This window comes from Lathamus discolor, chromosome 1 (assembly GCF_037157495.1).
Source record: "Lathamus discolor isolate bLatDis1 chromosome 1, bLatDis1.hap1, whole genome shotgun sequence".
In the NCBI taxonomy this organism is placed as follows: domain Eukaryota; kingdom Metazoa; phylum Chordata; class Aves; order Psittaciformes; family Psittacidae; genus Lathamus; species Lathamus discolor.
This window is the reverse complement of record NC_088884.1, coordinates 37,729,700-37,745,089: the sequence shown is the minus strand read 5'-3', so window position 1 is coordinate 37,745,089 and position 15,390 is coordinate 37,729,700. Positions and strand designations below refer to the sequence as shown.

General features: G+C 60.8%; 1 protein-coding gene across 1 annotated transcript in view; it reads right to left on the bottom strand.

Annotated features, from left to right (window-relative positions):
- SND1 (staphylococcal nuclease and tudor domain containing 1) overlaps positions 1–14,716 on the bottom strand; it is a 100,565-nt gene extending 85,849 nt beyond the window's left edge. Inside the window, exons 1-9 of the mRNA XM_065668233.1 lie at positions 14,581–14,716; positions 11,099–11,248; positions 9,493–9,613; positions 7,545–7,623; positions 4,809–4,969; positions 4,592–4,683; positions 3,549–3,707; positions 3,122–3,228; positions 2,804–2,894 (exon numbers count right to left, since the gene is read on the bottom strand). Of these exons, the coding sequence (XP_065524305.1) occupies positions 2,804–2,894; positions 3,122–3,228; positions 3,549–3,707; positions 4,592–4,683; positions 4,809–4,969; positions 7,545–7,623; positions 9,493–9,613; positions 11,099–11,248; positions 14,581–14,655 (1,035 nt within the window). The 5' untranslated portion in view covers positions 14,656–14,716. The remainder of the gene's footprint in view (positions 1–2,803; positions 2,895–3,121; positions 3,229–3,548; positions 3,708–4,591; positions 4,684–4,808; positions 4,970–7,544; positions 7,624–9,492; positions 9,614–11,098; positions 11,249–14,580) is intronic.
- Between the last annotated feature and the right edge of the window lie 674 nt (positions 14,717–15,390).

Below are 15,390 nucleotides of genomic sequence, written 5' to 3'. Positions count from 1 at the left end.
GGAGCAGTCGCTGCTGCCCGTGCTCAGAGCCCGCTGCAGGGCGCTGGGGGGATGGATGTGGCCCTCCAGGGAGCCCGGGCATGCGCCCAGCGCTGGCACTCCACAGTGAGCGGGAATTTGTCCTGGTTTTCCCTGTCACAATTCCCAGGAAGGGAGGAAAGAGCAAAAATTGACACTGCAAAAAAGAGCCCCCGGGGGGCGGGATGCGCCTGACAGCTCCTGAGGGCTGGTTTGCACCGGGTGCATAGAGAGCAGGCTGAAGTGAAGGAGGAGGAATTCTGAGTCCTCACCCCAGGAGGCAGGGATAGAATTACAGAATGGTTCAGGTTGAAGGGACCTTAAAGCTCCTCCAGCCCCAACCCCTGCCACGGGCAGGGGCACCTTCCACCAGAGCAGGTTGCTCCAAGCCCCTGTGTCCAACCTGGTCTTGAACACTGCCAGGGATGGGGCAGCCACAGCTTCTCTGGGCACCCTGTGCCAGCGCCTCAGCACCTTCACAGGAAGAGCTTCTGCCTTATCTCCAACCTGAACTTCCCCTGTTACAGTTTTAACCCGTTACCCCTTGTCCTATCACTACAGTCCCTGATGAACAGTCCCTCTCCAGCATCCTCGTAGCCCCCTTCAGACACTGGAAGGCTGCATCGTGCTTTTCACCTCATTTTGGGAATCTCAATGCAGAGCCAGGGCAGCCAAACGGTGCTGGAGCAGACCCCAAAGGTCAGAGCGCTCCCAAATCAGAAGGACCCTGGAAAAGTGAGGGGCTGTGCCCAGAACTGGGGTTCCATCCTGCCCTGGGACCCTAAGCTGGAAGCTACCTGCACAACAGATCCCCTCCACTCCATAGCATGATTCCCACCTCTCCCAAAGGGATGGATGCCTCACTGCAATGCTTAGCACAAGGACCAGAGATGCTGCGGAGCCCCAAAACCTACCGCAGACAACCTCTACAGCCTTGTGGGGGGCTTGGGATGCGAGACCCGCCTGCCGCAGCTCCCTGCCAGCATCCCAGCCCGCTCCTGAGCTATTCAACAACAGAACGGGCATCTTGGAAATGCCAGGAGCATCCACCCGCCTCCTCCACAAGCTGCTGAGCAAAGCGTGACTAACGGCCCCCGTGCCGGCTCCTGGCTCCAGCAGCAGCTTTCCCAGTGGCAGGATGGTGCTTCCGAGCGTGCCAGCGCCGGCACATGCCAGCCCCGTGCCCAGGGGTTACTCCCCACCATGGTAGCAGCATCCTGGGGAGGGACCAGCCATGGTCCTTCTCCCCAGGGATGGGGTCTCACCTCTGGCTTCCTGAGAGCCTCTGGGTTTGGCATTTGGGCCACATCCGCATGCAACACTAAGAAGAAAAGCCCAACAAATCCTTCATGGCCTGGGAAAGCTGGTGGGAAGGGTTTGGGGATCTCTGCTATTGCCATCACCCGCCATATCCGAGCTGACCAACAGGGAATTGCAGAGAAGGGCATAATCTCAGAGTTAACACCCAAACCAGCATGAAACCAGCTTCACTCCGCAGGACAGGAGCTGCTGCTGGTGACAGCATGACATGGATTTGCTGATTAAACTGGTTGCACCGCATGGATGAGACGGGACTGGCACAAGATGGACTTAATGACCCTAAAGGTCTTTTCCAACCTAGTTGATTCCATGACTCTATGATCCTAATCGCTCCTGGCTTTGCCCTGCCTGGCAGCTCCTGAGCTCCCCCAGCCAGTGCCTGGTCAGGGATGCTCTGCCTCAAGCCCTGTCGCTGCTCCTGCTGTCCTGGTCTACCAGGGGCCACCGGTGTCCTCGGAGGGAGGCAGGGAAGGAGCATCCCCCTGGCGCATGCTGCAAGGCAGGGCTGTCCAAGCACAGCCCCAGTGAGGATGGAGCAGCCCGAAGGATGCTCTGGTGCAGGATCCCTCCCGGAGGGGCAGGGGGAACACCGGGGTTAAGCCAACTTTCCAAGAAATCCGGCTGCTGCTGCACGCTTCCCGGGGATTCCAGGAGAAGCAGAGCTCCTCGGGCTGCGGCGCTGGGTGAGCCGGCAGCACCACCTAGCGGGCTGCTCCCTCGCACGGTATCTGGACCCTCAACGCTCCATCACTGCTCATCATTGCTTCCCTGGCTTCCCACCGCTGCCCTGGTGATAGGTTCCTCCACAGGGATACCCACCTAGGGCAGAGGCATCAGCTCCCATCGCACCCTCTTTTTCGCACCGGCTACACTGTCCAAACCGAGCCAGGAACACGGGAAGGACCATGGGGACCACTGCAGTGGGGCATCCCTAGAGCTGTGTGTGGGGCTAGCAAGGCCTTGGAGCTGGACAAGGAGGTGCCATGGAGCCCCATAGCAGGTATCCCCTCAGATAAGGGCAGGGATGTCACCAGTACCACCTTGGAAACGCAGGCAGGAGAGGGAAGGAAAGCTCTGCTGAGCCCAAACAGCCCTCTGTGGGCAGGAGAGCGGCAGGCAGGGTAAGAACCCCTTGGCAGCAGCAACCAGCCCACCCCTGTGAGCCGTGGTCCCTTCCCCTGCCCTCTGTCCCACCTCTTCTCACTCCAAACCTGCCCGAGATCCCGGTGTGCAGTCATGCACCACAGTCCATGCTGGGGATGTAGTCAAGGCAAAACCCTCTGCAGGTGCACATGGAGCATTGCACATTGAGCAGCGGGGTCTAGTGGAAGGTGTCTCTGCCCATGGCAGGAACTGGATGAGTTTTAAGGTACCTTCCAACGCAAACCATTCCATGTAGAGGCTGACAAGGGCATCCTCCACTCCCACACAGACAAACCCTTCCCCTGCTCTTCCAGCCACTCACCTTGGCCACAAACTGCTTGTCCTTCTGATCCAGGTTTGCTGTGGGGGCCACATAGTCCCTCCAGATCCTCAACTTGCGTTCTTTGGCAAACCTGGCAGGAGAGGGGACAGGAGTGATGCCCGAGCTGCTGCCCCCAGTGGGGACCAATAGTCCATCGTCCACCAAGGCCCTGACAGGGGCAGTGGGGCTGGTGCAGACTCACAAGGCAAGATCCCATCTACCTCCCACCCCAGTGAGCATGGGGGGTATCCCACATGTGGATTGGGAAAGGGGGCTGGAGTCACCACAGGCACCCCATAGCTCCTCGGCACCACTCACCGCTCAGCTGCCCGCAGCTTGTCTGCGCCACGGGTGTAGACGGCGATGGACCAGTCCACGCAGCGGGCAAAGCCCTCCTTCAGCAGGAGCTCGGTGATGTTCCCATTCTGTGGACAAGGGGAGGAGGCACTGATAATCCCCTTCTGCATCCCTGAGGGGAGCCGGGCTCCCCTTCCCTGCTCAGACCCTTAGAACTCACACGTCCCCAGAGATCCCTGCCCACAGCACCCCAGGACTACCAGAGAGCCCCCCAGTGAGGGCTCTGCTCTCCTTATGGGATGCTCAGCTGGACCGTGGTCTCCCACATTCACCAGTAAAGAACCCAGCAACTCTCAGAAACCCCACTAAAGGCACCTGGACCTTCAGCAAGTGATGACCAACACCCCGTCAGGACGCCCTCCCACCCCTCAGCACCAGCGCCACTTGCCGGGTGCAGGATGGTGCCCAGGATGTTCTGGTTGTGGCAGCTCTCCAGGACGATCTGCACGTCCCTCTGCAGCAGCCGGGACTCTGTGAAGAACTTGGCTTCGGCAGCAAACGGCTCCGGGACCTCGGGGGCATCCGCCTCCCGCTTGAACGTGGGGCACTGCGGCACAGGGGAACATGGTCAGGACAGGGGCTGGGCCCCAAAACCTCAGTGGGGAGGTGGGAAAGCTCCCTGAGGAGGAAGGATGCAGTGCCCTCATGCTCTGGATGTAGCATGCAGGAGAAACAGGCTGGGTGCTGCACCCTGGTGCTTTTGTGCCATGTTGCACCAACACCAACCCTCACGTACCCCAGCAAACTACAAGGAGTAAACCAGGGTATGGGCAGCAGCTCCTAGTGTAATCCACCTGGAGCTGGTACCCACCTCACCCAAACCTGTCCCCATCCCCACGGTGACACCCCATACCAGCACGTGCACAGCCACAGGCTGCATCCCGAATGCCCCTGGAGCAGGACGACACAGTGGGCAATGAGACAGCTGTGTCCCTGCCTCCATCTCTCCATCCCAGCCCCGTGAAGATGGATCTAGGAGGGGGCTGGGCTCTGCTCCCAGGGAACAGGGGATGGGACAAGAGGGAACGGCCTCAAGCTGCACCAGGGCAGGTTCAGATGGAGCTGAGGACCAATTCCTTCCCCAAAGGGTGCTCAGGCACTGGAAGAGGCTGCCCAGGGCAGGGCTGGAGTCGGCGTCCCTGCAAGTGCTCACACCCCGTGTAGCCGAGGCCTCAGTGCCGTGGGTCAGTGGTGGCCTTGGCAGTGCTGGGAACGGTTGGGCTGGAGGAGCTGAAAGCCCTTTCTCAACCCAGCTGATTCCATGAGCCTGGCAGCCACTGGGTACCAGTTCAACCCCTGCGCGCTCACACCTGCACCAAAGGGTGCCGAGGAGGGTGCACAGTGAAGGACAGTGGAAATTCAAGAGGGAACTTGCTGCAGAGAGGACTCTTGAGCACCCCTGCCAGGATGCAGGGCAGGCACTGAGCTCACCTTGATCCCTGAGAGCATGACGGTCACCAGGTAGTAATCGGGTAGGAGAAGGGCTCTCACCACGCTGCCGTCCCGCACGTGCTCTATAATGGCTGTGGAGCAAAAGCAGAGAGGTTGGAGCTGCTGTGGAGGGGCCTGGGGGGAACAATGGAGCTAAAGCTGGCTCTCTGTGGCAGGCATACACAGGGGATGGAAGGCAGGGTTGGTGCAAGCTTACCATTAACAGGCTTCTGGTGCATGGAGTCCACAAAGTGCCGGGGGTTTTCAATGGTGTACTTGATGTCCCTGATGGTGTGGGAGCCCGTCCCTTCACTCCACATCCCCTTCTTGGCACTCTTGGCCTGCTCCTCCAGCTCTGCCAGCCTGCTCTGCTCAGGGCTGCAAGGACAGGGCGAGACTGGGTGAGGCTGCTGGCTTCTGCATGGTTTATCACTGAGAATACCCCTCTTCCAGGCACTTTTCAGGATCTGAAGGGGGCCTATAGGGATGCTGGGGAGGGACTCTTTGTCAGGGACTGTAGTGACAGGACAAGGGGTAATGGGTTAAAGCTTAAACAGGGGAAGTTTAGATTGGATATAAGGAGGAAATTCTTTCCTGTTAGGGTGGTGAGGCACTGGAATGGGTTGCCCAGGGAGGTTGTGAGTGCTCCATCCCTGGCGGTGTTCAAGGCCAGGTTGGATGAAGCCTTGTGTGGGATGGTTTAGTGTGAGGTGTCCCTGTCCGTGGCAGGGGGGCTGGAACTAGATGATCTTGAGGTCCTTTCCAACCCTAACTGTTCTATGATTCTATGATTTGATCACTCACAGCTAGAACAGGCAGTGCCTGGGTGAGCTGCTGAGCAAGGTTTGTCCTGCTGACAGCAACGCACAGTAAATCAAACCCAGCTTCTCCAGCACCGAGGCTGCACATTGGAGCACCCAACTCAAGTAGCTGATGAGTGAGTGGCTGAGAGTGACTACATGCACCCATTAATTACGCACCCTTTCAATCAGGAGAGCAAACATGGAGTAGTGACATGCTCCAGGCCATGTTTAATTGCAGGAAGTTCAGTCCTGTGCTAACTGCTCCTCTGGGCATCACAGGTGAGGAGCAGTGGTTGCAGTCAACACGGCCACTGCACAGGTTCACCGATCCCTTTGGTACCAGCCCCGGCAGGGTCCCAGAGGGATCCTGCCCCTCTGCTGTGCTCTGGAGAGACCCCCCCTGCAGCCCTGATCCAGCTCTGGGGCAGCAGCACAAGAGGGACATGGAGCTGCTGGAGCAAGCCCAGGGGAGGCCATGGAGATGCTGCAAGGGCTGGAGCAGCTCTGCTCTGGAGCCAGGCTGAGAGAGCTGGGCTGGTTCAGCCTGGAGAAGAGAAGGCTCCCGAAGGAGAGACCTTAGAGCAGCTCCAGTGCCTGAAGGGGCTCCAGGAAACCTGGAGAGGGGCTTTGGGCAAGGGCCTGTAGGGACAGGCCAAGGGGAATGGCTTTAACCTGCCAGAGGGGAGACTGAGATGAGCTCTTAGGCAGAAGCTCTTCCCTGTGAGGGTGCTGAGGTGCTGGCACAGGGTGCCCAGAGAAGCTGTGGCTGCCCCATCCCTGGCAGTGTTCAAGGCCAGGTTGGACACAGGGGCTTGGAGCAACCTGCTCTGGTGGAAGATGTCCCTGCCAGTGGCAGGGGTTGGAACTGGAGGAGCTTTAAGGTCCCTTCCAACCCATTCCATGACCCTATGTAAGTCAGTGCAACATCCCCAGCTGGCTGCCAGGCAGATGCTTCCCTCCCTCATCCAACTCCACAGCTCAGGAGCGATGCAGGAGGTGCAGAATCAGGACAGGGCAATGAGAGCTGACACCGGCTGAACCCCAGCACCCAGAGTCCAGCAGCACCAAGCAGGAACCACATTCCCAAGGGTTTGGCACAGGGAATGCATCCCCAGGCAGGCAGCAAGAGGACCTGCAGGCACTTGAGGCTTCAGCACTGGCAAACCTGGGTATGAACTCACGCATCCACACCCCTGGCAGTGCACACCCTGTTCATCCAACATACCTGTTTACAAGCTGTGCTACCAAAAGCACTGGGTGGAAGGGATCCAAATGTGCCAGGAAGAGTTTCAGGAAGCAACACAGGCAAGTTTCCAGCCCAGCAGGCGTGGGGACGGAAACAGCATCCCACTGGTATTTATAGCAGTGCCACAGACACAACTCACACCTCTGGAACTGGATAACCACTGCCCAGAGCACTGGCATCAGCTCCCGTGGTGCTGGCACAGGCATCTCACTACCAGATGTAGGATAACGGGCAGGAGCATCACAGCATCACCTCTCCAGCATGAGCCAAAGCACCTCAACTCCGTGCATTATTTTCCAGTGACCAAGAGATGTTTTGCTCTCTACAGCTGACAGGAGGATGGAGCCAGGAGGGGCTGGGCTCTGCTCCCAGGGAACAAGGGATGGGACAAGAGGAAACGGCCTCAAGCTGCACCAGGGCAGGTTCAGATGGAGCTGAGGACCAATTCCTTCCCCAAAGGGTGCTCAGGCACTGGAAGAGGCTGCCCAGGGCAGGGCTGGAGTCAGCGTCCCTGCAAGTGCTCACACGCCGTGTAGCCGAGGCCTCAGTGCCGTGGGTCAGTGGTGGCCTTGGCAGTGCTGGGAGCGGTTGGGCTGGAGGAGCTGAAAGGGCTTTTCCAACCTGGTTGGTTCTGTGTTTTCCTGCTCTACAGCTCAGGGCTACATCCCTGGTGCTTCAACATCCAGGGCATGGAGACAACCGAGTCCCCCCTCCCCAGCTCGTCACTACCCCAAACCTACAGACAAAGGGTCACAGTGCAGAGACACAGATGCTCATGAAATCCAGGCACAGTGGAAAGCCACAGCTGAGGATCCCAACAACAACATGGCCAGATAAATAACCACAGAGGACTGGAGCAGCAGGGACCCCCCAGCACAGCACAGGAGCGCAGCCACATACGTACTTGTTGGCTCGGATCCCTTCCCGGCGGGAGGCCAGGCCTTCAGCCACGAGGGACTCGGCAATGTTCTCACCACTCGTGTCTGTGGAGAGGGAAGAGGCAGTGAGATGAGCACCAGCACAGGGGGCACTTGGGGCTCCATTGCTGTAGCACTGGCACAGGGTGCCCAGAGAAGCTGTGGCTGCCCCATCCCTGGCAGTGTTCAAGGCCAGGTTGGACACAGGGGCTTGGAGCAACCTGCTCCGGTGTAAGGTGTCCCTGCCCATGGCAGGGGTTGGAACTGGATGAGCTTTAAGGTCCCTTCGAACCCAAGCCTTTCTTTGACTCTAATAGACTAAGGTAAGCCACCAGCGCATGGGGCAGCCCAGAGACACCCACAGACCTCAGTTATGGAAAGCACTCCCAAGATGATTCCAGCTAACAAGTGCTGGAGCAACCCCGGAGCAAAAGGCTCCTGTCACTATCCCGGTGCCCCAGCAGCACGTGGCCTGCACAATGCCTCAAGCAGAACAGCCCAGGGCTTTCCTGGGGACACCATTTCCACCAGAGCAGGGCTAACCAAGTGGGAAGGCGGCACACTGCTCTGATGCTGCAGGCCTTGGACCATCTCCATGGGAAGGGCAGGCAGGCAGTGCCCTCCCAGCACCCACAGGGCTGCCTGGATCTCCAGCAAAGGCTGCACTGCCAGCACAGCCTGCAATGGGCACCTCTGCAGAAGGCATCCTTCGTCTACAGAAACACAAGGGGTGGTTGGGGACAGGACGCAGAGCACTGCTTGGACCCCAAACCCTTCCCCAGCATCTCCACTCTGGCTCTGCCACCACCAGATAGCGATGGGAAGCCTCTACCCCTCCAAATCCCACCACTCCAGAGCTGCTGCATCATTGCCAGGGGCGCTGCTGCAGCGTTTCCACATTAAGAGCATTTAAACCTTGACAAACATCATCAGGAAACGTTTTCAGCTTCATTTCTCACCTCAGCAGTGTGACAGGCTGGGATTTAACAATAAGAATGACACCTACACGGGAAGCAGAGCACAGGAGCCCTCAATGTGGCAGACAACCAGGCTGTGGATGACTGAAAGGAGCATGAGCAGCAAAACCCCTTCCAAGGTCGATATGGTGCAGGTTGTGCCACCAGGACCTGCCAGACTTCCTGCTGAAGGATGCCCATGGGGTGGGAAAGTGGGGAGCAGCAGCTCCCCAAAACTATGATCTACCCCCAGCTTGGCAGGAGGGGATCTGCATCCCGAAGGGCTTCCCAGGCCCTACAGGCAAGCTAGAAGCTCAGTAATCAGCACGGCTGAGAGAGCTGGGCTGGGTCAGCCTGGAGAAGAGAAGGCTCCCGAAGGAGAGACCTTAGAGCAGCTCCAGTGCCTGAAGGGGCTCCAGGAAACCTGGAGAAGGGCTTTGGGCAAGTGCCTGTAGGGACAGGACAAGGGGAATGGCTTTAACCTGCCAGAGGGGAGACTGAGATGAGCTCTTAGGCAGAAGCTCTTCCCTGTGAGGGTGCTGAGGCGCTGGCACAGGGTGCCCAGAGAAGCTGTGGCTGCCCCATCCCTGGCAGTGTTCAAGGCCAGGTTGGACACAGGGGCTTGGAGCAACCTGCTCTGGTGGAAGGCGTCCCTGCCTGCGGCAGGGAGTTGGAACTGGATGAGCTTTAAGGTCCCTCCCAACCCAAACCATTCCAGGATCCTATGGCTTGCTTCCCCACAACTGCAGTGCACCAACCAGTGGCTGCAGCTCCAGAGAGCATGGCCCCACAGGCAGTTGGGACCACTCTCCTTCCAAAGCTGGAGCTCCACTGAAAGCGGGCATACATCCTGCTGCAACTACCGCATCCCAACCCATCACCTTGGGCCAGCTCCCTGCAAGCACCTCACATCCCACTGCACACCCCACAACATTCCCCACCACCCCTTTAGGCGCCCGAGGGACCCCTCTGCACTCACCTTTCCCCAAGTACACCATCCCGTACTCCCGGCCCTGCGGGGTCTTGTACTCCACAGTAAAGCAGACCTCCTTCCCAATCAGCTTCTTCCGCAGGAACTCCCGAGCCGGGAAGCCCCAGGGCTGGAGGGAAAGAAGTCACCAGGAGCCAATGGATCTAACGCAGCTGTGAAGCCTGGAGCCCCTCATGTGCTGCACACTGGAGGCTTGCGCAGGAGCCAACCGCAGGAGAAACACCCCCACTCCCCCCTCCATCCCACCAAAAGGGGTCCTGGTTGGTTTTCCACCTGGTGTCATGCTCCCAAAGCACAGCTAGACCCAGCGTGCTCCAAGGGCTGGAGCCACAGCAACCCTGAGCAGCCCCAGCTCCCCGGGACATGGTGGGGCTTCTCCAGCTGCCACCCAAGGCTGTGTGGATGGCCGTAGAGCAGAGCAGAGCAGAACCAACCACGGGAGCCGGGAGCAGGAAGCTCCTGCATCTCCCAGCACCTCTGTGCATGGAGGTAGGAACACACCGGAGCCCCAGCGAGCTCAGCCCCACGCCACCGCAGCAGTGGGTGGAGAACGCGGTCCAGAGCAGAACATGACGTGCTCATAAACAATTAGCAAACCTGACAGGCATCACTTCATGAGGAAAGAGTGACATTTACCGGCTGAAGCAGTGTTCCAGAAGACAAACTCCCCAGGGAGAGCAATTAGCTGCCAGCGCTCTGCACCACCCCCGGGGCTGGGAGGATGGGTGGCCTGGGCCAGGCTCCTTGCACAAAAGCCCTGCCTGCATCCAGCTGCCAAAGCAACACCCTCGTGCTTCCCAAAACCCCACTCCTGGGGCAGAAAAAACCCCACAGGGGAAGCCTGGAGGTACCAATGGCTTCCCCTGGTCCTGCAGATCCTGCCCAGTCATCCTGGACCATGCCCGTCCCATCCCAGGCACATGTGTGCAACCATAGCAGAGTGAGGAAGGAGAATCCCACCCCAAATTCCACACTGGGAGCAGGAAAAGGATCTCCTAAAGGAAACCTGAAGGGACTGTTTTTATCCTGCAGCTGCCCCATGTGCATCCTGCAGACCCTGGTCCTTGTCAATGGACCATGCCTGTCCCATCCCAGGCATCTGTGTGACCACAGCAGGGAGAGGAAGGAAAATCCTGCCCCGAATTCCACACTGGGAAGGTTGAAGAAGGGAAAGGATCTCTTAAAGGATAATTGAAGGGGCTGTTTGTATCCTGCAGCTGCCCCATGTGTAACCTGCAGACCCTGCCCAGCCATCCTGGTCCTTGCCAACGGACCATGCCTGCCCATCCCGGGTGTATGCGTGTCCATAGCAGGGTGAGGAAGGAGAACCCCACCCCAAATTCCACACTGGGATGCTTGGAGCAGGGAAAGGACCTCTTAAAGGATAACTGAAGGAACTGTCTGTATCCTGCAGCTGCCTCATGTGAGCTATGGGAGCTGCCTGCATCCCACGGGATGGCCTGCCAATGGGCAATGCCTCTTGCAATGCCCAAGCGGAGCGTGCTGTGGTGTGCAGAGCAGTCCCAGCAGCCTGGAGGCCCCCATGCAGCCCAGCCCGTGATCCCTGGGGAATGGCGCTCCCGGAGGCACCCACCTCATCCGGGGTGTCCTTGGCCTCGGGCTGGCCGGCGGCGGCGCGGCGCGCGAGATTCCCAGCGCGGATGTTGCTGAGGTTGATCTGGCGCTCGGGGGGGGGCCCCCCCCGGGGCTGGCCACGGACGATGATGGCACAGCCCGACAGCACCTGCGGGGACAAAGAGGGGTTACGGGGGGCCCCGAACAGCAGCAAAGGAGAGCGGCCGGGGGGCACGAGGGGATGCTGCACATGGACACCCAGGGATGGATCCCACCCCATGGGAAGCTCAGCACCACAGGGAACAGTTTCTCACAGACACAGGAGCTGCTCCAGGTTTCCTGCTTGGGGATGCAGGATGGAGCCCAGCTCCTCACCCTGCTCTTGACAGGGGTATCAAACAGCCCGCTCCTCCTTCAGAGGCAGCACGACGGAACACAGCGATCTTGGATAACACCAAGGACTCGGCACATTGGGATTTTACCCTGATGGCCCCATTTTCCCCCAGTGACTTGGCTGCTGAGTGCTTGGAGTCAGGAGCACGACTACATTGGACAATCCCATCCCACCCACCTTCCAGAGCTCCAGCAGCCCCATTGCTCCTTGTGTGCCGCAGAGCATTCCCACATTCAGGAGTGCCCCAAGAGGCTTTGCACAGCTGCTGGCACAGCACAGGAGGATGCAGGCAGGGAAAAGGACCACGCTCCAAGTGGATGCTTTTACCTGCTGTGATGCTAAGACCTTTAGGTGATTCCACAGAAGTCAGACAAACCCCTGTGGAGAGAACTGCTGGGAGAATTCCCAGAACACAGACCCCAAATGGGACATCTCCTCCTTGTTCCTGACCCAATTACAGGACCCAGCTGCAGAACCCCAGGGCTTCCCAACAGCTCCATCCCAGTACAAGACCCCAAAGCCACTCATAGCATCGGCACAGGCAGCTCCAGCTTCTGAGCGTGCTGGGGATCACCCTGTTCCCGTTTTAATCAGCACTGGCTCCCCACATGCAGGACTGATGCTGCTGAAGCACTCACAGAAAACCTCCAGGCTGGATTTCAGCCCATGCCCTGGCTTCATGCCCACCCAAAATCCCTATGGATGCTCACAGCGCATCCCAAAGCAGAGGACTTGTCCCCTGCCCCAGCAGGCAGTGCCAGGGACACCAGCTCCCACTGAACTTGGCCAAAACCAGCCCCACAGCATCACACTTGCTGTCTGCAGCGTTCCCTGCATGGATCCACGGCGCAGACCGGCACGTTCTGGGAATTCAACTTCAAATTAAGCCTGACCCCCACACACTGATCCCACAGCAAAGGCTCAGCGCTTGGTACTTGAGGACTTAGAGGTTTCACGGCTGTAGTTAACCTTAATCTTTAATTTACAGGGCACAGGGATGCTGTGGTTTATCCAACTACCGACACAAACCCTGGGTCCCGGGAAGGGGCCAGGTTTGTTAGTGAAGCTGCTCTGTACAGCACACTGTGCTCCTCCTCGTCCATAGGCACCCTGGCTTCAACCAGGCTGCAGAAGCTGCAGTTAGTGCAGGAGCATGATGGATGCACCAAGGCCAGGGCATGGCACAGGGATGCAGGATGGATGGACCTGGATCCTGCCGTGGTGGGGATGGCACCGGGTCCTGCCGGCACAGCCAAGTGCAGAGCTGTAGCTGCCGGGCACAGAGGTGGGAAGGAAGGTGGTGAGAAGGGAAGGATGGATCCCAAAGCACCCATGGAGTGACTCCATGGGCTTCCCCAACTCCTCAGGTTCTCCAAAAGGAGCCTATTGAGCTCCATCCCGCCCCATGGCGCAGAGCCTCTTCCAGCTGGTGGCTGCAAGGTCCTGACCCCACCACCCCCCTGTTCCTGCTTTTCATCCCATCCTGCTCCCAAACTCTGAGGTCCCACTGTCATTTCAGAGGCAACGTGCAGCAGGAAGGCTCAAAAACCACCCCCAAACACTTCCAAGTCCAACAAGATGTGATGGGAATTGCAGAGCAGCCAACCTGGGCCAGCACCTCCTGGCTCCATGGCACCACCACAGAGAGCCCGGGGAGCCCACCTCTCCAGCATGCCCTGGGCAGGGATTCTGGGGTGCTGCCCTGGAAAGGGAAGGGGGCCCATGGGGCGCATCCCAAGGGGGTGCCTGGACAGCAATCCCGCAGCACCCACTCCAGGTATGGGGCAGCGGGGCGGTGTGTGGTCGCCAGGAGCTGGTGTCCACCACACGCGGCCACCTCTCATCCAGCAGACACCAACCATCCTGCCCCAAAATCACACTGCGGATACACATCCCATTGGATGTGGCACCAGCAGCCAAGTGAGGTTTTTCCTGAGCACCCCAAAATCTCCTGCTTAGGCGTGAGACGGGATAGGGTGGCGGGAATGGATCCTCCTGCCACCGGTGAGATAAAGGATGGGGAAAGCAGCATTCCCAAACCACCAGCATCCCCTGGAGTGAAGGTCTCCATCCAAAGGCAGTGGTGGGGTTCATAGCCAGCGCCAGCACCAACACCAGCCCCAGAGGGGGTTCCCTGGGAAGAGCCCGTGCTTGGGCACAAGAGTTTGGGATATCGGGAACCACAGGGACCTGGATACGGCACCAGCCAGCTCCTGACCTTCGCTCTCCAGGAACACGTGGAGAGAACACAGAGAGGGCTCCAGGATCCCGTCCCACTGCCCCTTCCCATGGGGATGCCACTGGGGCACCCAAGGGACATCCCGGGTGCTGGCGACCCCACGGGCAGTGGGACACGGGGTGCCACGGGGCTGCCAGGGAAAGCCGGGACCCCTACGGGCTGGTGGGGGCTCCGCTCCACCGGCTCCCGGTCCCCGGCATGCGCAGGGGGACCCGAAAGCTCCTCCGGCCCTTGCCAGCAGCCGGGATGGGAGCACGGGGAAGGGGAGGCAGGACGGGACGGCAGCACCGGGAGCCGCGGCAGCACCCGGGGCCCCATGCTGCGGGGAACCGGAAGGCGTGAGGAGCAGGGGCGTATCGCGAGGCTCCGGGACGGGAGGAAAGTCCCGGGCTCCTGGGGGGGGGGTCCCAGTTACCGGGAGGGGAAGCGGGGAGAGGAGGAGGGTCGCGGGTACCGGAGCGGGAGTCCCGGTTACAGTGACGGGAAGGGGGGGGTGTCCCATGCACCGGCGGGAGCTGCAGGGCGCGGGGTCCCGGTTACCGAGAGGGAAGGCGAGGAGCGGAGGAAGCTGCCGGTCACCGAAGGGAGCTGCAGGGCGGGGGGGCCCCGGTTACCGGGATGGAGAGGGTGTCCCGCGCCCCAGAGGGTTCTACACGGCGGAAGGGTCCCGGCTACCGGGAGGAGAAAAGAGGGGGATCCCTGTAACCGGGAGAGGCTGCGCGGCCGAGGGGTCCCGGGTACCGGGACGGGAAGCGGAGTCCCTGGCACCGAGAGGGCTGCACGGCGGGGGCGTCCCGGTTACCGGGAGGGGAGGTGAGAGGAGCCGCGGGCACGGGCGGAGGCCGCGGGCGGGCAGGGCGGTGCTCACCATCTTGACGATGCCGCGCTGCACGGCGAGCGGCGGCGCGGAGCCGCCCTGCCCGGCACCGGCCGCGGACGCCATGGCGGGGGAGCCGAGCGCGGCGGAGCGGGGCGAGCGCGGAACCGACCTGCGGGGCGGGGCCTCGCAGGGGAAGGGGGCGGGGCTTAGATTAAGCCCCGCCCCCTCAACCCGGCCGAGGGCCAACGGGAGGCAGGCCCCGCCGAGCGCGTCGCCCCGCCCCTCCGCGCTTCGACCAATGGGAACGCGCGGGTCGCCGAAGCTCCGGCCCGAGAGGCCGCGGCGGGGGTGACGTCACGACAGGGCTACCTCCTCAGCGCCGCACCGCCCGGCCTAAGGGGGCGGGACTTCCGGGGCACGCGGCGCCAGGGACACGTCGGCAAAGGGGCCGCCCGGGAGCCCACGTGGCTTTGCGCTGCGCAGGGGGGCGGGGCCAGGAGGGAGGCCACGCCCACATACGTCACTGCCCGCCCCCCCCGCGCTTACCGCTCCGAGCGCTGGCGGGAGCAGACGAAACCCGGTGGGGGGGAGGCCGGGATGGGGGCCTCGTCACGGACGCACAGCGGGGACAGGGGGTGGGGACCCCAGCGCAGCCCCGCGGGGAGCTCCCGAAGTGCGGCCCGGTGCGGGGCTCCTGCGGGGTTACGGGGGTCCCGCGGCAGAACCCCGCAGGAGAACGGGGCTCCCCCAGCGCAGCCGCTCGGGGGCACGGGCCCCGCGGCGCAGCCCCGTGTAGGTGTCAGGGGAAGGGGTTCCGCCAGGGCAGACCCACAAGGAACCAGGGGAAGGGGATCCCCC